The sequence below is a fragment of the Dendropsophus ebraccatus genome, chromosome 2, assembly GCF_027789765.1.
Source record: "Dendropsophus ebraccatus isolate aDenEbr1 chromosome 2, aDenEbr1.pat, whole genome shotgun sequence".
NCBI lineage: Eukaryota > Metazoa > Chordata > Amphibia > Anura > Hylidae > Dendropsophus > Dendropsophus ebraccatus.
Window position 1 is genome coordinate 74,346,245 of NC_091455.1, and position 24,712 is coordinate 74,370,956.

General features: G+C 40.7%; 1 protein-coding gene across 2 annotated transcripts in view; it reads left to right on the forward strand.

The window, feature by feature from the left end:
* The window catches only part of GNAL (G protein subunit alpha L), a 216,741-nt gene that overhangs the window by 80,800 nt on the left and 111,229 nt on the right, over positions 1–24,712 (forward strand). For both annotated transcript variants that reach the window (XM_069957791.1, XM_069957792.1), the window contains exon 4: positions 387–506. In XM_069957791.1, the coding sequence (XP_069813892.1) occupies positions 387–506 (120 nt within the window). The remainder of the gene's footprint in view (positions 1–386; positions 507–24,712) is intronic.

Consider the following 24,712-nt stretch of genomic DNA (forward strand, 5'->3'; position numbering starts at 1 on the left):
TATTCTTTTGTAGTAGTTTTTTGTTGGGTCAAATGTAAAACACAAATCACACATACGGTATGTGAAGCTGGAGGTTTCTCTAGTACCAGGACATAGAAAGATAGCGTCCTCCTTCCCCAGTGTTAGATAGAGATATATATATATCTCTAACTGAGCACGCGCTGCTTACGGGACTTTTTGCGAGCCCCTGGAATCCAGAGTGTTGACCATAGGAAGTGTGTGGAGGTAACATATGGTAAATCACTGTGACCCTCCACACAGGAAGCACCTGTAACACATTGCTAAGCTTGTAAAGCACCAAAGTACATGAGCCATATTTTACTTCATTATTGTGCGTTTGTGATCTTAAAGCCAAAGTAACATTCATGTCTTTTATTACCCTACAGACAATAGTATCTGCAATGAGCACATTAATACCCCCAGTCCCACTGGCTAACCCAGAAAACCAGTTCCGAATTGACTACATCAAGAGTATAGCTCCGCTGTCGGACTTTGACTATACACAGGTAAGACACTGGTTCACTTCATCTATTACTGGCAGAGTCATCTGTATTGTGATGTTACATGGCTAACGTTGGCACCAGCTGTTATGGTTAACCAGTGGCCTGTAGTAAACTACTAGGCACAAGGTCCATCTGTTATGACTGCAATTTATCAAAGTTTTACTATTATTGTGTAGTAAAGTGATCTGGAGGCTGTGGCTTTTCAGCTGCTAAGAAACTTCAACTCCCAGCATGCCCCGGACAGGCTGGAGACCATAGTCATAGCTAAGCTTTGTTGCCTGTGTCTTTGGTGGTATACCATAGTTTTGCTTTATCTTATATGGGAGTTTAGTGCCTTTTATCTTGTTTTGGTTATTGGCCTACAGAAAAGAGAATTCTATGTAGTAAACTATGTGCTTGGTTGGAGTTTTGTTACAGTTTGCTTGTGAGGATTCCCCTTGGTTTACAAGCATTCTTATGTTCTGGACTGGCACAATACATTTTCTCTATCCTCGGTTGTATGAAGGGTCGGTGGGATTCTAGTTACAGCACTGTAAGTCCCGGTGTCATCATCCACTTAGTTCTCTATGTAATGTTATACCATTTCCATGAGTTACATAACTTGTATTGATCGCTATGATCCAGCACCAGTTCACTATGTAAACATGGCATAGCTTTAGCACGAGGAACAATGTTCTCCTTACACTACAGTCAATGTTTGTGAGCTTATGTTAAGTATTGTACTGCTAAACAAGGTTGGACAAACCAAGGAGTTGCGTAGCTAGCCCGTAAGCTTAGACTGTTTTTGATGCTATGGGTTCTTTAGTATTGATATCTGTCGGTGGGTCAATGCATGAAAAAAAAAACACCAAGAAGCAGCACAACCCCCAGTGTATTCCATGTGGGTGCATCACAGTCAAAAGAAGTCCTTGTCCATGGATTCTGGTTATATCCAGAGACATAAAAGCAAAATCACATTGTGATGGTCTACCTGGCTCCAAAACTCTGCAGTGGTTTGTCCGTCCCTGTTATATGTAAGTCATCTGTGTAATGTATTGGGGAGGTTCTTATTGTGAAAGTGAATGAACCTCTGGTAGATAATTTTCAGCTGGTGTCTTGGTTTTAGGTACACCTATACTGGTTATGTCCCTGTGCAGGGATTAAGGCTGGATGCATGTACTGTAGCCTTATGTGCAGATCGGGCCACAGATTCACAGCCGATTCTTCTCTTGCTGCATTGATGGGAAGCATTTCCATCATGTGTGAATTTACCATGATGCTGCAATTACGCAGTTGTCAGGGCAGTTTTCATTGCATTTCTGAGCATTAAGTAGGTTTTGGTCACTATTAGGTAGTCATTCTGGTCAGTATTTTAGCCAAAAGCAGAAGCAAGTCCAAATCACAGAAAATAGTGGAAATCTCTCCATTATAGTTCTTCCCTGTCTGTTCCATTCCTGATCTTGGATACAAATATTGGCCAAAATGACCAAATACTGGACCAAATACGTTTGATCCCAGCCAAGTACTTTTCCTTCCTGAATCCAAACCTGCATGTTGGCTCCTAAATTCTACTGTGTAAGGTCATACAAGTAATCCTGAAAGGGGTATTTATGGGCATATTTAGCTTGGCATATCTAACTTGTTGTATTTCTATGAATTAATGTATAGCCAGTATTGTGGTTACTAAAGCTGTGCGAGAGCAATGTTCTCATTCAGAGCAATACCTGAGTATTTATTGTAGAACAGGAAAGTGTGTGATAAGCATTGTAACTGATAATAACTCTGCCTGATTATTGATTCAGTATTCAGGATCTATTCTTACACCCAGATATCCCTCACAGTGGTAAATTTATAAGGTCCCATAGAAGAATTATTGATCACCCTTTATTAATGACCTTCAGTTTCTGTGTACAGTGGCCTATGGCCACCTTTACTGCTGGGTTATATGTTGTTGCTAGTTTTCAGTCTTCATTACAGTGATACGGAGCATTTTTAACATTTAGTCTGTATTGTGATTTATTATTTCTCTGTAAAATTATGTATAATTGTAATATTGTATAAAAACACAACCGTATGGAGTAGGTTACATCTTACATGAAGAAACCCATAGTCAGTGGTGTCCTTTGAGGGCGTTTTTTCTTGAAAGCAGATCTTGCCCCATGTGGGGCTTCTTCAAACCATTTGCTATGATAGGAATCTGCTTCTACGTCACAATGACTCTGCCATCTTATGGCTACCAAGTCCTGATTGACATTTGTTCAAGTTAACAGGAATTGACTGGATTCATTTTTAATCCTGATTTATTGATCTGTTTTATGCCCTTTGTGCAGTAGCATTAACAGATTAAGGGCACATTGTGCTGGTAGCTGTGGACGGTGATGGTGATATGTTACGTAATCTCCCAGCTTCATTTACTTTGTTAGGTTTGTCTGGGTCTAGGGAAAGTGCTCTGAATGCCATGGTGCGGACCTCTCTGCATCTGCCCTGGGAGCTTCCCGATTCTTGTTCGTACATTTTGTGTTCACAGTGTGAGAGGTCAATGAACCAAAATGATGTTATTGTACACTGTGGAAAGTGGAAGTTAAGTATCTGTGAGCAATATGCAAACTGAGCATTCGTAGCATTCAGTTCCACCAGCTAGGATTGCTTAGAAGTCACAAATTATTGGTGAAAAGCGTTGATACCAGGCTTATAAATGTATTATGGCACAGGGCACAAAAATCTGGAAAAATGTGTCTGACTCTCTAACACTATAGTCTCCAGGTTTCATTGATGTGACACTTTTTGCATGACTTTTAACTTTTTTATTTTTTATTTTATTTAATGCTTTACAATTACCACAATTTTTATATTACACTTATGTCGCTGTGTTTTTCCCAATTGCTATACTTTGCCATTCACTTGTGAACACACAGTACATTATTTTAAAAGTGCTGTGGAATATATAAATTTTATATAAATGATTATTCTCAGATCAGGTGTGTCTGAAAATACAGATTCATACCAGTACAGTGGTTGAACTTGCTAGAATTTAGTTGTTTGAACTGTTCCAGCCTATTGATGTGTAACAGGAAAGTATTGTAGGATGTAATGCAAAGGTGAATTCTGTACATTTCACTTCCTATAGCTTAAAACAATGTCTATATAAGCAACCTAGAACCTCGGAATGACATTGTTTTGTAGTTTGTTACATTTAATACATAAATCTGGTTTCCTCAAAGGGATGGAAAGTTTTGCATCATTGTCCTGTTCTTAAAATCTAGTCAGTAATAGGTGCCTGGTTTTCATGAAAGCAGTTTTAGTGAGTTTTATATGTGGAATTAGCTGAAAAGAACACAGTACATGACCAGGATCCAAGCTGATTGTACGATTGCTAAGCATGTACGATTGCTAAGCATAGACATTAGTTATGTGACCCGATATGTTGTGGATGAGCTCAAGGTTCGAGTGTAACCTTGTCCCTTAAATGAAACATTGAATCTTAATAACCAATACTGCATGGGGATTTATTGCTGATTGTTCACATTAAAACTTGCTACTTCCCCAATCTCCTCATATTTTACATTGTATATGGTAACTAGTTAACCATGTAAAAATGTACTAGACTCTGGATCAGCTTTTTTTTTTTTTGTGGCCAAAAATTTTCCAAACATATCTTTTAGAAATATAAGTTCTTTCTGGCTTGTGAAGTTAGTTTTTATTATTTATTATTATTATTATTATTATTATTATTATTTTATATATATATATATATATATATATATATATATATATATATATATATATATATATATACATACATACATACATACATACATACATACACACACACACACACACACACACACACACACACACACACTCTCTCTCTCTCTCTCTCTCTCTCTCTCTCTCTCTCTCTCTCTCTCTCTCTCTCTCTCTCTCTCTCTCTCTCTCTCTCTCTCTCTCCCTCTCTCCCTCTCTCCCTCTCCCTCTCCCTCTCCCTCTCCCTCTCCCTCTCCCTCTCCCTCTCCCTCTCCCTCTCCCTCTCCCTCTCCCTCTCCCTCTCCCTCTCCCTCTCCCTCTCCCTCTCCCTCTCCCTCTCCCTCTCCCTCTCTGACACTCTCACTCTCTACTAATCTTCAACCCTGCAGACCTATGTATGTTGGCTGAGTAGCTATAAACGGACTAGTTAGTAAACTGACGAGTAGTTTCCGGCTTGCAGACAATGGTGTGCCTAGCCAGGGCTGTGTTTTGGTGCTTGCATACATGTAACCAATAACACGTTATGTACATGCTCCCTTGTGCTCTAATTAGCAGATGAAAAACATTGCGTGTGTAATTGTCAGCGGTGAGGTAATCGACGTCCCCCATGTCTGCTCCCAAACATTACCTGGGATTTTCTGTACGGTTTCATCAGTTTTGTGAGTCTTATGCAAATATTACAAAGTGCAGATTACACAAACAATAGGGAATGCTTGCCGCTTTGACCCAAAGAGTCAGCTTGTGTTACTCCAAAAAGATTGGGGTATTAATAATAATAATAATAATAATAATAATAATAATAATATTAAATAACAATATTTTCATGGCTTTTACACGTTTCTACCTATTTACTGTATATCACACAGTCTATGTACTTTATCTTTTTACATGAAGTACATTATTTCTGTTAACTTATGTCATGTGCCAGCACAAACTGATATCTGGTTTATATCTGTTCATATCTTTAAAAAAAATTTTTTAGACAACATTGGCTTAGTTTTCTTTTGTTTTTAGTTAGATTTTAGAATGGAGATAGAACAAATCCTCTGAATCATATGGCTAAGTATAAGTCCCTTCTTGGGGGGTGTGGGGGGGGGGGTGTTACCAAATGTTTACAAGAGGAAAAGACCATTTCTGCCTACTAGATTCGGCACATTTGCTGGAGTAGTCTTTCAGTACATTTTCTGTTCAGATGTAAAATATTTTCTCTGGAACAGTCGGTAGTAGATCCAGTATATGCTGCTTTGTGCAGTTTTAAATGAAGAATGTAAGAAGCCTAGCAGCTTAGGGTAGCTATAAGGATGAATGACAGAAATAACAGAACAGCTATTAAACTGGGGAGGGAGAAAACCATAATATACTTTGTTAGGTGCATAGTTTACTAGATAAAGCAGAAGCGGTAGCTCAATGTACAACCTGCGGGCGTGTGTCCATGTTGTTTTGTTTTTTCCTACTCTCCATAGAATTACTGTAAATGTATTAAACAATACATCTAAAAGAAATAAGAGCCTCTTGTCACCCTAAGGTGGATAGGTTTTATATATAACTGAGGGTACATTTTTGGCATATTAAATGAAAGGTATACCATGTGGATCTTACCCAACTTGCTATGGAGTTGATTGTGATCCATTGCTTCCATTTACAGCCAAAATGGAAGTAAAAAAAAATTGACTACTCTCACATTTACACCTATACTTTATATATGCCTAACTTTAAGGCTAGGTTCACACAGTAAAATAAAATCGTGTGCGAACAGTAAACGTGGAAAAACAAGGGGCATAGTTTACAAGAGCAGGGGTTAAATAAAGAGCAGGTTCATTATTTATAATTGGTTGTGCCCATTTTTCATTGACTGCAATAGAGAGCATTATTATATTGAAAATATGTATGTATTTTTATCTCAGATTACGTTTTACTATCTGAACGCAGCCTCACAAGTTATGTGGTTTAGATTTCCTATACTTTGGGAAGCTTATTTCAAGCACTATGAGGGGAATTTTTCATTGCTTTCTGCAAGGCTGTGTATCATTAGGAGGGCTGTTGTAATGGAGAGGATGCTCCAATATTATACTTTTCCTCTAACAAGGTTTTTACTTTGAGAAAGTATCAATGTGGTCAACAGAGGAGAACTGTCCCCTGCTAATATATATTTACTTCCCATAAGGAAGAGCTGTGGCAATTTTCATAATGCAAAGCTGATTCCACCTAAGATCAGAGAGTCCTCCAAGGAATTTTCCGTATGTTACGCTCCTTGATCCTGATATCTATGGCCAAGCAGGACGCAGGTGATTAATACAGTCACTATGACAGATGCATTCTTTGTGGAGGATATCCAGCTCCAAACCAGCTCTGGCACACTAGTCTCTATTGCTCTTTAGGAACCAAACTTTTTTACACACTGGCAAACAATAGGAAGCTGAATGGCTATGGAGTCTTTACTCCATGCTCTTAGAGGCGCTGCATCTGGTAGAAAGTTACAACCAATGGGGCAAAAATTTCAATGCTAAAAGCCCTACTACACAAAACGATTATCAGCTGTATACAGCCAATAATCATCCCGTGTAATAGAAGGCAACGATCAGCCGACATGAACAATGTTGGCTGATAATTGCTGTTGTGTCTTTCAACATGTTGAAAGACAAACGACAATGTTTGCAGCGATCTGCTGCCGTTGCCCCATGGATCAGGAGCAGCAGCAGCAGATCGCCTCTATGGGCTGCCCAGACGATCTAGCGATCACCCAGGCAGCTCCCCGTGGCGCCTCCTGCACTCGCCTGCTCGCTGCCGCAGCGTGTAATAGTGCCAGCAGGGAATGAGGGGATTTAGTTGCAGATCTTGTTTTTCCTTCTCTTAACAGTGATATAATCTATCCCTTCTCCTCAGTGCCTGACAGGCTGTATAATAGGTTGGCTTCATCCAAAAAAAAAACATACAAGTGATGCAAATTCACAGATTTGTATGTAAATGGTTCTTAACTTAACGTGTGAGCTACTAAGATCACAAGGCAGACAGTTATCTGGTGGTCAAGTTAAATAACAATACAGTCATCCTAGATTGGAAAGGCTTGTGTCGTCAAACGTCTGCACAATTAATGTGGGTAAGGATGTTATTACACAGGCCGATGGGGGCCAAATAATAAATGCTAGATCGGCGCTCGTTTGCTGGGCATATTACACGGCCTGATAATTGTTTAACAAGGGCTACAGGGACATCATTACCGATGTCCTTGCAGCCCTTGTTTAACCCTTTAACGACACATGACGGCTATAACCATCATGCGGCTGTAAAGGGTGATCAGAGAGGGCTCCCGGCGTGAGCCCTCTCTGCAGCCCGCGGTCCCCGGCTGCTATGTCTAGCCAGGGAACACGGGTACTTGCCGGCGCGGGCCGATCGCCGCTGCCGGCTAATTAACTATTCAAATGCAGCTGTCAAAGCTGACAGCTGCATTTGAATAGTGGTGGTGCCCCCTGTCCCTGGTGTCTAGTGGGGGATCTCCCCCCCGCAATGCAATCGTGGAGGAGAGATACCCTGTACTGAGCTGGCTGGGGCTCAGCGTCGGAATGACAATGATGATGATCCCGACTCAAAATGACGCTGATCCTGACTCAAAAACATAGATCCCCACTCAGCAATCCATGTAGCTGGTCTGCAGCAGACCAGTATAATAGAGCAATGATCTGATGGATCAGTGCTCTATTATATACACAGCATTGATCTCAATGGGAGATCAGTACTGTGTATATAGAAGTCCCCCAGGGGGCTTCTAATTACTGTGTGTGGAAAAAAAAGAAGTGTTTTTATGAATACAAAATCCCCTCCCCTAATAAAAGTTTAAATCGCCCCCCTTTTCTAATTTTATAAATAAAAATAAATAATAAAAATAAACATATTTGCTATTGCCGTGTGCATAATCGCCCAAACAATTAAATGATTACATTCCTGATCTCGCACGGTAAACGACGTAAGCGCAAAAACCCCCCAAAGTGCAAAATTGCTAATTTTTGTTTACATTAAATCCAGAAAATTTTTTATAAAAAGTGATCAAAAAGTCGCATATATGAAACAAGGTACCGAAAGAAACAACAGATTGTGGCGCAAAAAATGACACCTCACACAGCCCCATAGACCAAACAATAAAAGCGTTATAAGGATGGCAATAGAGTGATTTTTAAACACTTTTTTTTTTTTAAAGGTTTTAATTTTTTTTAAAGCCATCAAATAATATAAAAGTTATACAAGTTACATATCGTTGTAATCGTACTGACTTGAACATAGATAACGTGAGGTTTACTATAGGTCGAACGGTGTAAATATGAAACCCCTTGAAATAAAAGAAATTGCACCTTTTTTTCTAATTTCACTGCACATATAATTTTTTTAGTTTTTTTTCAGCATATTTTATAGAAAAATAAAGTCTGTATTTGCAAATTATATTTAATGTTGCAAAAAATAACAGCTCTTGTGGGTCTGGAGGGGAAAATATGCAAGCAGGACTCCTCTTGCTCTGTGCTTCTCCCAGGGTCCCTCACGCTCTAGCTCTCACACGGTCTAGCTGACAGGCCGCTCAGCCATTCACTGGCCGCGGCGGTCCCGGACAGTGATTGGCTGAGCGGCCTATGAGCTGAGACAGGCCGCTCTGGAGCCTGCGGGACCCAGGGAGAAGCACAGAGCAGGAGGAGCCCTACAGCCTGGATAGGTAATGTATTCTCCTTTGCTAATCGTCAGCGCCAGCCACGCACGGCTATTAAGTGATGTGTGATTGGTATCCGACAATTATAGGTCAGAAACTATATTAACGATCAGCTGATGACAACGATCATCGGCTAATCGTTGTCTTTATTACACGGAACGATAATATGCTGGATAGGGCCGATCGTTATGTGTAAAAGTACCCCAAGGACAACATTTAGGGGTAGTTGGACAGACACTTGAGTATTATAGGTCATTATTCCATGATTAATACTATGTACTAAAGCAGACCTATTGGGAGAAGCGTGAGGTCCTATAATGGATAATGCTGCAGATCAGGCTGTCTATTAGACCGTATCAGTATGACCTTATAGCCACTCTAACATGGTAACGTTTTTCATGAGATATCTCTTCTGTCCAGTTTTATTCTGTGCCAGCCTCCTAATTGTATTTCTTTTTATAATAACCTCTATAGTTTTATGTATTAAAACAACCTTACGACATTCACCAGCCTCACGCTATGGGCGTAGGGACCATCCAGTTCATAGAGATGAACACTTCATCTTATTCCTTATTGAATGTGAAGAGTAGAGATGAGCCTTAAAGTTCAGGTTCACGCGAACCTTGATGATCGATCGGCATTAGAATCCCCTTGCCTGGAGAAGGTGGTGCCTGAGGACTGCCTGGAAAACATGGAGACAACCATAAGTCTATCCATGTATATAGAGAGAAGCTGCAGCGGTGACTGCATCTCTTTTTTTCTGCTGCTGGACACTATCACACACTAGTATTGGCATTGTGAAATATTGTTGACACACACACATAATGTGACAGAACAGAATACACTAAATAATAGACAAGGTTGGCCAATGTGGGGGCGTTAGAGTAAAAACTTCAATCAGTTAATCAGCTTAGCTTTATTTACTTTATTGTAAAACTCACAAAAACCCATTATACCGCAAAGGGGTCCTTTGTACCCTCCATATAGAAACATAGAAGATTGTTGGCAGAAAAAGACCACTGAGTCCATCTAGTCTGCCATTTACTATTTCCGTTCTTATTATCTTAGGATAGATATATGCTTATCCCAGGCAGGTTTAAATTCTGTTAGGGTGCGTTCACACCTACAGGATCTGCAGCAGATTTGATGCTGTGTTCAGTTATTTAAATGAAATCTGCTGCAGAAAATCAGCTGCAGATCCTGTAGGTGTGAACGCACCATTATAGTAGATTTACCAACCACATCTGCTGGAAGTTTGTTCCAGGTATCTACTATTTCAGTAAGTAATATTTTAAGTAAAAAAAATAAAGTAAATATTTTAAAGTCTGGAGCATCTTTTTTATTAGAAATATTCATTATGCTGTTCCCCAGTTATCCCTACTGGAAAAGTGTTATCCCACAGGGTTACCATTATCATGCAGTGACGTCATCACTTGTTGCACTACATCAGAGGGTGGGGCTCCGAAGGTGTTGGAATCACAGGTTTTGTGAAGTGATCATGTTGTAAATCCTTAAAAGGGTTATCCAGTGGCCACTTTTCCCACTCTCGTCTCCAGATTGGGTGGGATTTCAAACTCCGTTCCATTGAAGTAAATGGAGCTTAATTGCAAACCACTCCTGAACTGGCGACAAGAGACAGGGAAAAGTGGTCATGTTTTTGTAGTGCTGGATAACTACTTTAAAGGGGTTATCCAGCGCTACAAAAACATGGCCACTTTTCCCCCTCTTGTCTCCAGATTGGGTGGGGTTTTAAAACTCAGTTCCATTGAAGTAAATGGAGCCTAATTGCAAACTGCACCTGAACTGGAGACAACAGTAGGGGGACAAGTGGCCATGTTTTTGTAGCGCTGGATAACCCCTTTAAAGGGGTTATCCAGTGCTACAAAAACATGGCCACTTTCTTTCAGAGACAACACGACTGTTGTCTCCAGTTCAGGTGAGGTTTGCAATTAAGCTCCATTCACTTTAATAGAACTGAGCAGCAAAACCCCACCCAAGCTGGAGACAAGAGCAGTGCTGTCTCTGGAAGAAAGTGGCCATGTTTTTGTAGTGCTGGATAACCCCTTTAAGGTGGGTTGGGAATGTATCACTTACCGTGCTAGTGCAGGGTGGCAAAATGTTTGCACAAAATGGGAGTTTTTGCAACATTTTTGGGGGCATATTTTCCACTCTGTTAAGGTGATAACTTTTAAAGGGGTTATTCAGCGAAAATCTTTTTCTTTAAAATCAGCTGGTTTCAGAAAGGTATATAGATTGGTAATTTACTTCTATTTAGGAGTTCAAGTATTCCCATACTTATCAGCTGCTGTATGTCCTACAGGAAATGTTTTCTTTTCAGTCAGTGCTCTCTGCTGACATCTCTGTTAGGAACTGACTAGAGCAGGAGAGGTTTTCTATGGGGATTTACTGCTGCTTTGGACAGTTCCTGTCTCGGGCAGAGAGCACTGTGTCAGACTAAAAAGAATACACAACTTCGTGCAGGACATATATCAGCTGGTAAGTATGGGAAGACTTGAGATTTTTAAATAGAAATAAATTACCAATTTATATAACTTCCCAAAACCAGTTGATTTGAAAGAAAAAGTTTTTCACTGGATAACCCCTTAAATGTCCATGCTTCCCAACCATTAACTAGGTAGCCACTTATGGCCCTAACATCCCTTGTAGCATCACTCAGAAACAGCTGATATTATTGGACACCAGTGATGTCATGTCATTGGCACTTGGTACCAGCATGTGAAATGTATAGCTAGCACCAGGGTTAGCAGGTTATAATAATACTTTTGATAGACCTTATTCCCTGTTTATCAGGCAAATTTGTTTAGAGGTTTACAGTAAATTGTCATAGTTTTTGGATAAATGGTTTCTGGCCTTTTAGGTTTTCTAGATTTAGTATTTTTTTATAGTATTTTTAGTTTTTCCACCTTTTTGACTGCGTTCCATGCAAATACAGAATGTACTAGTTATCTGTATTAAATGTTCAGTAACTGTGAAACTACTTTCCTCCTATCTTTTCTGTACTGATTCATTCTTGGTGGGGTCCATACTCTTTTCCAGTAAGGGTATAATAACATTCTTGTTTAAACCTCAACCATCCAGCTCCTTTCTGTAGTCCTGTTCATGTTTAGTATAATGTCCATGACTCATGAGGCTCTGACTGCTTCTGCTCCGAACCCCCTATAGGACAGTATATACAAATGTAGTATTTTATAATCACCATTTCACTTCAAAGGAAATTATTTTTTATCAATCAAAAAAGCAACCTGTCTGCAGTATATCATTGTTCCCATTTATTGTCTGTGCTTGGCCTTACTATCATTGCTATTATAAATCACTTAGGATGTGAACAGAGAAGAAAACCTATAATGGTTTCTATACACATTAGTCAAAAGTTGGCTAAACCCACTGACTGGTGTGACTAGCCTTCTGTCTCATGTGTATGGGGGCCTCCCGACTCTTCTCCAACAGATGATGATGATGGGAGAGAGGAGGATCAGGCATTTTGGAATTCAGCTGCTGACAGAGAAATCTACCAGGGGCTTTTCCACTGCTCTCCATTGAGAATTGAGAATGTTCTCATGTGGGGAACAGGACAGAGCTGTTGGCTGAGTGACATCTATCCAAAGTGTATAGGCATCTAAAGGCTGGAGACCGATCAATAAAGCAAACCTTTTACAGACATACTGAGCATCTTTTCCAGATGGAATGTAAAATGTAGGTTCCCTTTACTTGTGCCTGGTACCAGGGTGCTCCTGGTTAACCCATTACCTTCCAGTTTGTGTAACCTATGCACAGAGGTTAAGGATCTGGTATTGTTTACTAGAAAACAGCCCTTTCTGTTGTTCCCACTGCTCCCCCTACCCTCCTCAAATTCCATGAAAAACCCAGGCACACCTGCTTCAAAAAACAAGATAATTGGGGAAGATGAAGTCTGAGCTCTTTGGGAAGTGGTGTTGTGAGAGCGAGGCGAGGCGCTCTTATTCCATTATGTGATCTCTCCAGGCAGTTCCTTATAGTGAGATGTGCCTGTCTCTGGGAAGGTGTCACTGCTTGTTGTCACCACTTGTACATACCAGTTCACAATGCCATTACATGTGACCTTGTAGACCTCTTCTGTCTGTACATTTCCCTTCTTAGCAGTTAAATTCTGAGCTCCCTAGAACAGGCCCTTTGTCTGGGTTACATTGCGCTCATTCTGTTCCTCTGCTTGGGCTGCATAAACCTTTCTTCTTTACCAAGAATTCCTCTCCCCTGCTCTTTGCTGCCTCTGGGCCCCCCTTCTTCCTGCAGCGCTTCCGCTTCCTCATGTCTGTCGTCTTGCTTCGGGGCTGAGCAACAGAACCTACAACATGGCATTCGCTTGAATTGTCTCCACCATGTAGAGCCTGACTGCATCATAGTAACCCTGCTTTATGAACCTTCTTGCATGGTACAGAGTTGTGCTGTAACCCATGGCAACTAGGCTTGTCTGACAGGCCGAAAGCACCAGCAGACTAGGTGACAAGATGATGTAGAACACTTCTTGTAGTTTCTCTCTTTGTAATAAGCTGTTATGTACAATAAGGACTTTTCCACAGAAGGGATCTATGTGATGTATGTTTGGGAAAACGGACATCCTGTTCAGAGTCTGAAGCTGAACTCTGATTCTAGTAGATGACAACAGTATTTCAGACTCTCCCAACGTCTATAATGTATGGGTACCCCTACTGTGTTGTATTACTGTTGTGTTCACTTCTTACTGACAAGTCACTGTCATGAAATGCCATTGTTGAAGAACTCCTCCTATATTTACTGTCCCCTTGAGGAAGAAAGCATCAAAAGGTACCACTAGTTATATTGTAGCCTTACAGTTAATGCATATGGCGGCATGATGCCTTCAGTGTGTATCTATTTACCACCGATTTCATTAAGGAATATACAAATAGTGCAAATTCTCCTCACATGAAATCTCTGAAGAGCAGGCTTTTTTCCTTTTTGTAGGCGAGCTCTTACGTACTTTCTTAGGGTATGTGCACACTGCTGAAAAGTAACGGGAACTCCGTCACGCAATCCTTCGCTCGCGGACTGTGGCGGACTCGCGTGTCTCCGCCCGTGTCAAAGACTCCATTCTATGCACGGGCGCATTCCTTCCTCCATCTAAAGAATGATCAAGTTCATTCTTCGGACGGAGGAAGGAATCCGCCCGTGCATAGAATGGAGGCGGTCGCGCCTGCCGCAGTCCGTGAGCGGCGGATTTTCCGGAGGTTCCATCACTTTTCAGCAGTGTTCACGTACCCTTACTGGGGTCATTTCATGGCTAAGGTTCACAGCTGAGTTTTGTCATCCGTTTTGAACAGAACCGTTCATCTACATAAATGGAACACTCTTCCGTTTACGTCTGTCACCGTAGACTTCAGCGTAGAAATTTCAATGGATGTTTACTTTTTATTTGTAATGTATGCCAAGTTTATTTGTAATGTATGCCAAGTTTATTTGTAATGTATGCCAAGTTTATTTGTATCGAACAGAATGTTGGAAAACTGACATGAATTTAAACAAGAAAGGACCCATGGAAATCAATGGGATCAGTTCATTTCCATATTTCTGATACCAGAGTGGATCAAAGAGAAGGCAGGTGGAGGAGGCAAATGCAGGTGTAAACCCATTCTTATATTCTCCCATCCGCCATAAAGAAATATACATAGTTTATTTTTCCCTGTTGTGGTGTACTCAGCATGTGGGTGTTCTCCCCTGAAAACTGGGTGGAGGCTATGTTGTGTGCATGAGCCCTAATTCACATCACATGGGAGTAAAAATAGTTGTGGAAAATAAACTCTATTTAGTTCTTCTCAATTGTTTAAAAAAAAAAAAAAAAAAAAGACGTGATATGAGCATTCTCTGTAGGACTGTGACCACAAGAATCAGCTCATTGTGCTCTGAAACCATTTTACAGACAGTAATAGTATGTGCCTGGGAAAGTGTATACAATTTAATACCCTCCTTCTACTAATAGCATGAATACGTATTGCTTGCAAGGTTGTACTGGAAAGCAATACGTTGCCCTAGAAGCCCAGCTTGTCTGATAGGGGTTATGGGATGTATGTATCTTAACTATTTATATACCATTTTATTACATTGGAGAGTGATCAAACAGCCACCTCTGGCATGTACGAAGGACTTTATCCCTACGCTACCTTTATTTGTTGCCTCCTTTAGTGTATTCACAGTGGCTTGTGTGTATGCTGGCTGACAGTCTTGTAGAATAGAAAATGTCACGCTTGCATTATAAATGTAGTGCCCACTTGTGACAAATAAAACTCCACCTCCAAACTGAGGACTGCCAGCTCTCAGGAGAACCAGCAGACACTAGTCTTTGATAGACACTAGAAATGGGCCGCAACTTCCTGCCCCACATCAACCTGAAACCTATTTTTATAACATATCAACTTTTGTGTTTAAAAGAACTTTCCAGCCAAATCTTTGATATGCCCAGCGCCTGTCTAGAATAGGGGGCGCATGAGACAGGGGTTCAGAAAACATAAGTGGATTCATGTTGCATGCATTTCCTTCCTTGGTCTGTATTACACATAACTAATAACACATAAATGTAATATAAATGCTGGTCAGCTATCAGACAGCCTTACTACCATGTACATTCAAGAACACCAAATGCCATAGGTCGGAGGCATCCTTAAAGGAGACATACTTGCAAAGTTAAACAACTTTTGTATGTGAAACAGTAAAATTAAATAACAGAATTACAACCTACCAGATAAAAGTAGTAGTTTATTGCAAAACATTTTATCATGATTTTCTGACAGACATGAAGCTGCACTACTGTGTAATGCCAACCTGCCCCTTTTATAGTGCCACACCAGCTTCTGTTTAATTCCAGCACCCTCCATGGTATGCACAGGAATAGGTGTCTGTGTGCTTGTATGTTTGTGGATATGTGATGTGGATGGTGATATCGTCTCTATGACGCCGCACATAACAGAACACATATCAGATGTCATCATAATCCCTTATAAGTACAGCCTCAGGCACCAGTCCGTAACTATAATCATATATCGGCATAGGAATGAGATAATAAGGGTATACTAGAACAAATAAGAGAAATATTTTATTTATCAGAAGTCTCTTTTAAAGTGATTTTACAACACATGCTAGAACAGTATCTATATCCGGAAGTAGCAATGAAACATGCTTACGTGCCATTTCTTTCTCAAGTTATTGAGAGACTTATTGGAAGTGCCATAAGAAGTTAGGGGTAAGCAGAAGAACCAATTCATCTTAGCCACGCCACTTTCAATGATTCATCTTGGCTATCCCTCTCTTCTGATTTCTCTTAGGGTGCCTTTACACAGAGAGATTTATCTTGACAGATTTTTGAAACCAAAGCCAGCAATGGATTTGAAAAGAAGGGAAATCTGTCTTTCCTTTATAACCTGTTCTCGGTTTATAGTCTGTTCCTGGCTTTGGCTTCAAAAATCTGTCGGATAATTCTTTCTGTGTAAAGGCAACCTTAGCCACGGCTCTTTCCATGAATCGTCTTAGCCGCGCCTCTTTCCATGAATCCTCTTAGCCGCGCCTCTTTCCAGGATTCCTCTTAGCCGCGCCTCTTTCCAGGATTCCTCTTAGCCGCGCCTCTTTCCAGGATTCCTCTTAGCCGCGCCTCTTTCCAGGATTCCTCTTAGCCGCGCCTCTTTCCAGGATTCCTCTTAGCCGCGCCTCTTTCCAGGATTCCTCTTAGCCGCGCCTCTTTCCATGATTCCTCTAAGCCGCGCCTCTTTCCATGATTCCTCTTAGCCGCGCCTCTTTCCATGATTCCTCTAAGCTGCGCCTCTTTCCATGATTCCTCTAAGCCGCGGCTCTTTCCATGATTCCTCTTAGCTGCGCCTCTTTCCATGATTCCTCTTAGCCGCGCCTCTTTCTATGATTCCTCTAAGCCGCGGCTCTTTCCATGATTCCTCTAAGCCGCGGCTCTTTCCATGATTCCTCTTAGCCGCGCCTCTTTCCATGATTCCTCTTAGCCGCGCCTCTTTCTATGATTCCTCTAAGCCGCGCCTCTTTCCATGATTCCTCTAAGCCGCGCCTCTTTCCATGATTCCTCTAAGCCGCGGCTCTTTCCATGATTCCTCTTAGCTGCGCCTCTTTCCATGATTCCTCTTAGCCGCGCCTCTTTCTATGATTCCTCTAAGCCGTGCCTCTTTCCATGATTCCTCTAAGCTGCGCCTCTTTTCAGTTTGATTCCTCTAAGCTGCGCCTCTTTTCAGTTTGATTCCTCTAAGCTGCGCCTCTTTTCAGTTTGGTTCTTCTTAGCCACGCCCCATTTTGATTCATTCCTCCTAGCCACACTTCTTCATTCAACTCTCTTTAGAACTATCAAGTTGGGGCTTTAGGGTCTGTTCACACGTACAGGGACATTCTGCAATTTTTAATCAAATTGACAACAGGCTCTGACTCTCCCTTGTGGGCCTGGCGCCTGCTGTGGTGTTACATACATTGTTCACGTGAAGCTGCAGGAAGAGTCCACTGTGGTCAGTGATTGTTGTCCGCAGTGACGCTGTGGCCATTTGACAGTGTAAGTGACCCCATCGCTGCAGGCCCACTGGTGAGTAAAAATGTTTTTTTCTTTCCTTTTCTCGTTTCACCTTTGGTCCTCACACGTACAGATGGCTGTGAGTGACAGTGCTTCACCTTAACTTCAGTCATTCATGGTGTTGAAGAAAGTAGAATTACTAAGGAATTTTGTAGCAAGGACAGAGTAGTCAGTGCTTCTAGATAATATAGACCTGAGGTGAAGTGTTGCCAAGCTGCCTTTACAGTGCTTGCTTTGTTTAGATGGTTAGCTTGGTTTCGCCGGATTACATAACTGCAGCAGGTTTCCTGGATCAGTCTTCGTCTTTACATTGCAGAACTAGTGATTACTTTGGGTGATAAGCAGACCTCAGCTTTATCTGACATTTATGGGCCTGACAGATCAGAGCCTTACCTAAACATTTCTCTCTTTATATAGAACAGCGTTGAGGAACCTTCAGCCCTCCAGCTGTTGCAAAACTACAACTCTCATCATGCCTTCGGCTGTCCAGGCATCATGGGAATTGTAGTTTTGCGACAGCTGGGGGGCCGAAGGTTCCCCATCCCTGATATAGAAAGTAAAGAGCTGTAACAGAGAGGTTGTTAAAGGCAAGTTTGTATTGATGAATGCTCCCCACTTGCTCCAGTGTAACAGAAGCAGATCACCTTAGGCCTAATTCACACATCGTTGTTCAGTCTGCGATTGCGGGCATGCAGTTGTGGACAGAACATAAAACCAATGTTATTCAATGGCCCCGTTCACACATCCGTACGTGTATACGGACATGTTGTAATGCGGACCGTTTATCGCGGCACAGATAGCTAGGGTAAACGTAGTGCTCTGTGACACACGGATGCACATTCGTAGTGCGGCAGCGGGCTGCACTACGGGTGTCTGTATACAGCCTTAGTCTTCCTTGTACCATTTAATGTTGTACGGAATTAGAGTTTTGCATTTTAAGTATGTATAACTTATTTTGTACTGACTTTCAGTTACACAATGTCTTATTCTCCATTTAGAGCTGCTGGTTTCCTGTTAGCTCTGCAGATACACGAGCTGAGATTCATCCAGTCATCTGCTGATTCACTGTCACTACAGAGCATGCTCTGCCAGGGGTCATTGTGGGCGACGTGCACCAGCCTCTCTACACTTCACACATAGCATCAACAGGGCTTAGCTAAGCTGTTAGGAAAGTGGCCGTCAGGGCTTTGTTTATGGCGTGCGATGAGGAATCTGGGGTCTTAGATTTACACCCCCAGTGTACCAATTGTTTCACATGTCTGATGGTCATGTCTCAGTACAGCTATTGTGCAAAGGATGGAATGAACATTCAACAATAGTGGCATAAGAACACTGCAAATAATGTGTATAGTTGCTGCCACTGATAACATTTCCAGCTTGGCAAAAATGAATAAAAATATTAATTACACCGGTTAAACAGACCTATAAAGAGAACCTCTCTGCTTTCTTGCCAAGTCTGTTTTAGGGAAAGCTTGTATTCCCTATGAAAAGCACGCTGGATTTTCTTTATAATTCTTCCTTAGGCTGGGTTCACACTACATTTTTGCAATCCGTTTTTTGAAAAAAAGGATGCATCTGCGTGCATCCATTTTGATCCGTTTTTCCATTGACTTCCATTGTAAAAAAAAAAAAAAAGAATCAAAACAGATCCTTTTTTTTAACGGACTCAAAAGAAGGGTCAGCTATGTTTTTGTGTACGTTAAAAAACCGGATCCTTTTTGATTCTTGTTATATAATGGAAGTTAATGGAAAAACTGATCAAAACGGATGCACACAAATGCATCCATTTTTTATTTTATTTTTTTTAAATGGATGAAGAAAACTGATTGCAAAAAACGTAGTGTGAACCCAACCTTACACCCAGACCTGAGAACCCCTAACCTGCCCTGATTGGTGATTTTGTTCTAATTTATGCTATATCTATTTAGTTGTGTTTATTGTATTGGTTGCACACAGCACTTTCAATGTATAGTGGTGCCTTGGATTACCAGCATAATTCGTTCCGGGACCGTGCTTGTAATCCAAATCCACTCTTAAACCAAAGCAAAACTTCCCATAAGAAATTATTGCAATGCAGACAATTGGTTCCACACCCCAAAATAATGATTTTTTTTATTCTGAATAACATGTAAAAAAATGAAACAAACATTTAGACGCAGCTGAATGTGATATAAGTTACTGTACAGTATAGCAATCAGCATGTGGTGTATAATGTATAGTAAGGGCATACACCTGAAAAAGCAGCAGCAGTTTGTAGATACAGGATGGAACTGCAGATCCTCATAATGGCGAGGATGGGAAACACGAGGGCGGACAGAGACTGCAGGGAGTATGAAGGAATGAGCAGGGTGTAGAGTGAGCACAGTATAGCAGCACTCTGGGGAGTTATGAAGAGATTACCTCCACAGTTCTGTCCCCTGATGCAAGCCCCAGCCTGAAGTGGATCTGCCATGATTTGGAAGGTGAGGGAGACTTCCTGGGCCAGAGTACAGTGCTGTAGACCCCGCTATGCAGACCATGCCCCTCCCCCACTCCCCCTCCCACCCAGTACAGGGAGCTCTTAAACCAAAGCAATGCTCTTAAACCAAGTCACAATTTTGAATAACTGTGAGCTTAAACCAAAACGTTCTTAATCCAAGTTACTCATAAACCAAGGTACCACTGTATTATTATGATGTTTTGTATTTTGATTGTTTATGCACTGGCACTTTGGTGTGTCTAGGTACCTGTATTTATCATGGATTATTTATTTATTGGGCAGACTAAGGGCCCTATTCCACCGAACGATTATCGTTTGCATAATTGAAAACGTTCACTCATTTCTATGGAACGATAATCGTTACTTATGATCGTAATTGAGATCGTTTTTTCTTTGCTATTTATTCACTATTGCGTTCGTATCTATTGCGAACGACCGAACGATGTCTTATTCAATGCGAACGATTTGCAAACATTTTGCGAACGAGCAACGATAAAACAACGATTTCTCGTTCGGTCGTTAATCGTTAACTGCATTTCAACCGAACGATTATCGTTTAGATTCGAACTATTTAACGATAATCTGAACGATAATCGTCCAGTGGAATAGGGCCCTTACTATATAGGGGCAGCCTTACTTATTGTATAGGTCAAGGAGTGCTCTGAGGTTACAACCTACAGCTCCAGATGTTTTGGGGAGGTTTTTAATAGTTTTTAGGTGTTTTAGGATTATGTATTTCTAATTTCTTGTATGATTTTTTTGTATTTATCATGGTATATAATAAAGCATTGTTCGACTTTTGATTATTTTTGGTGTGCCAGCCTTTTTGCTATATACTGTGTTTTGTATATATTGGGAGTTTCTTAAAATTTTTCTCAATTATTTCTTACCAAGGGTGTTAGCTAGAGTGTCATTTAAAGTCAAGTGCAGTGACCCCAAGTGTCATTGGGTTTCAAATCCAGCTGCTGTGACATAGAGTGGAAACACCTTGTTGTAGAAGATGCAGTTGTACAGGATTAGTAACAATGGAGTACAATGCAGAGTACTGATCTAAACCAGATTTTCTTGTGTCAGAGTGCCTTCTCCAAAATCCTATGTGTTTTGATGCCAACCCCACAGTTCTTAATCTTAGAACTACTCAATCTAGTTCTAAAAGGAAGAGACAAGTTGAATAGGTTTTTGAAAAACCACGACATTGGACTGTGCTACGTATGCAGAATGTACACCAGAAATTGGCAGGGTTTGACCTGTACCCTTGTGTTTCTTACCACCTAATAATATAAAGTATATAGAATTAAACAACGTCACTTGATCTCTTCTATCACCTGTATCCCTGACCCTTTTAACATAAGGGATTAGACAAGCATGCAGTGGTTTCAGCAAAAGAGACTATAACTTTGGTCTTTATTATTCATCATATTTGATCTGCTCCGTCATTACCATTATTGTATCTTAAGCATAAAGGTGGAAATTTGTGTGTATATACATATAAGTATATATTTGTGTGTGTATATGTGTGTATAGATTATATTTAAATGATTTTTTTTTTTTCCTATGTCTCATAATGTGTGTAAAGTTGAGGCATACCAATTGTGTATATGTTGAGATGATGACATACTTGTAATTTCTGGATAAATGCAGGTCTGCTTTCCCTTGAGAGTGTTCACTCTCGCGGGATCTCATTAATCGTCTTTAGTGTATTCTTCCATTTTCTGATGTGTTTTAGTGTAAAATTAAACACAATAATAATTAGAGCCAATGTGAGCCTGATGGAGGCGCAAGTCCTATGCAGCAACCTGTGAAATTACTGAATGTTGTTTCACCATCCATTGTACAGACAGCAGGGAATTGTCCATCATGGACTCTTGCAAACTTTATTTTTATGCCTTTATGAATGCACAGAGCAATTTTTTTGTTTGTTTTTTTTTTTTTTGTACCTGTGACGTTGTATTAGTAGTAAAATTGGTCAGTAAGCTGGTAAAACTAGGCTATACCAGAACACTTTTCACTGTGTCTATTAAGGAAAACGCTTCTAGCTGTTCATAGAAAGGATAGAAAAACCACCATTAAAAAAATTATACTTTTTATAATGTTCACATAGGTATTTGATGTAGTGATGAGTCTTGTGGATATGGTTTGGTTCCTGCAAATGTGTCTACATCACAGACCGCAGAATCAGTGGGGTTGTGTTAGGGGTAACAGTACTTTTCTTCCAGCCTGGAGGATACCCAAGTATAGGTTTCACTTTTTTGTTTTGTTTTGTTTGCCAGTAAAAGCAGAAATGAAAAATAACAGATCTGATCACAGTTGTTATAGGTGTGAGGTTAAGAGGGGCAAACAATTATTTTTAATAATGTTACAAGATACAACCGTTTAGTCTTCAGTGCACTTTTGTTCACATAGGGAGCTGTAATACAGGCCCAAATTAGGGGCACTCTAGTGACTATTTGTATCCTAATCGAGCCACAAGGGCTTGTATAACCATCTTCCTACAGAGGTCCAGTGTTTACTTGTCTTTCAGCCAGCAATATGAGCCTTGCCAAATAATAACTGAGCAGATAGACTTGGGTACCTATCTGTCTGATCCCCGTGATTAATCCGCAGTGCTGACAAATGAAGGGGGCCTGCTTCATCACTTGCCTGTCAGCTCCAACATTGGGGCTGCTGATGAAAACGCCTATATTCCTAGGAGAAAAATATGTAGTACCACTGTAAAAATGACACTCTGTACCAAACTTAACTAGAAAACACCTATATAAGGCTGGGTTCACACTACGTATATTTCAGTCAGTATTGTGGTCCTCATATTGCAACCAAAACCAGGAGTGGATTAAAAATACAGAAAGAATCTGTTCACACAATGTTAAGGAGGTGGGAGACCCCATTACTGGGACATGGGTAACTAGGGGTCAATCAAAGTGCATGTGCATATATGTAAACCTCATATTCAACTCATTCAGCATAAATGCATATACTAAAATAAAGTGGAAGTGCTATGCTGTAATGCTCCAGTACGCTGAACAGAGTAGTAATACAGGATGTAGCAATACACATGTCACAGTATGTTACCAAGAGTGTACTGGGCCCCAGTCCGCAGGCCTTCCACCTCATTGGGGCTGCTGAGTCTGATGGCTTTGGGAATGTCCAGAAATAATGCATATTTCCTGTGAAATTTATGGTACAGGCCATATTATGACATCACATCCCTAATGGGATTAAAAATGGGAAATTTTTATTTAAAAAAAAAACTGCATTAAAATGTTATATAAAATCTAATAAACAATTTTAAATCTAGACCTATTTAGTGATATTGTGTTCCTGATCCATTCAGTTAGACTGTGTCCCAGAAGGTGGAGAGCACAGGGCAAGTCCACCAAGTATGCAGTATATTGCCATTATCTGAGCAGTCACGGACATGGGGATAGAATTTATGGATGAGGCTCGGGACATAGAGGACCTTATGTAGCACCTTAATCGGGGACTCCATAAGGGATACTTGGCTCCTTCCTTTAGTGGTCTGTTTACAGCAATGGTGCCAACACTCTGGGGATAGCTTGAGAGCGAGGTCTGTTTCAAATCTGACCATGAAAGGGAGTTTGATCTGCGGAGGGGGGGGGGGACATTGAATGTTAAGTAAAGTCCTGCGCGTATTCCCTTCCCAGTTGGATGAGAGCAGCAGCTGTGTGATGAGGAGGAGGTGCTAGTGTCGCCTTGCTATGGGAGGTATTTGAGGAAATAGGTATATTTGGCGCAGTAAAAACTGTTCTGAAGGTGGCACAGGATGATCTTGACATAGATTTTTTTTTTCTTGAAATAGAAAGGACCTTGGGTGCAGCAGTGGAAAAAAAAACAAAAAATACTCCTGTCGCTGTTCCAACAGCAGCCAGTCCTGGTGCTCTCGGCCTCTTCCTGTGTCCAGTTACGTCCCATTCATGCAAATAGTGTCAGCGATTGGCTGAGCCGCTGTTCTTACATTAATGGGGGATGTCATGAGAAGCGGAGAGCATTGGGGACCAAACACCTTCTGGGGGATTGAGGAAGATTGGTATTTTATTTTCTAACCAACCAGGTCCGTTTTTTTTGTTTGCATTTTTTTTTTTAAATGTATTAATATTCAACTCCAAATTATAAAGGCTCCAAAATGATGTCTAGACTCAAAAGGTTATGGTTAACAGAATGTAGGGGGGCAAAAGACAAAGTAAAATTCACAAACCTAGGTTGATCCTTAGATAAGAATGCGAAGATGTGAGCCACATAGAGTTAATGAACTGGCAGATTTGATAGTTGATCATCCAAAATATTTATGTTGCCTGCTTCCCCTAGAGAGAACTTTGTCTCTCCAGAGATAGGAGAGTTTAGTTAATTTCTTTCATTGGGATCTCCACAGTTGTCCAGGGCAATGTCTATTTTTGCAACACTACAGTAAACAAGCTTTAAAGAAGCCAACGCTGTATTCCTGGTTCTGGTTTTATAATAAAGCGTCAGGGTTCAGGGAACATTTAAACAGGATTCGCTTCAGTTTTTTTGCAGAGTTTATTCTGAGTGTAGATACCGTAGCTCAGCACATAGAATCACGTTTGTAACATCTAGGCCTGCAGACTTGTCTTTGGTATCTAGTAACATGACTGCTGGAAGCTAATAGTGTATTGCTGAAAGCTAACAGGGGTCATTGTTAGCACCATGCTACCAAGGAAGTAGTTTTAAGAAAGAAGCGGGATGACATACCTAGAACATTG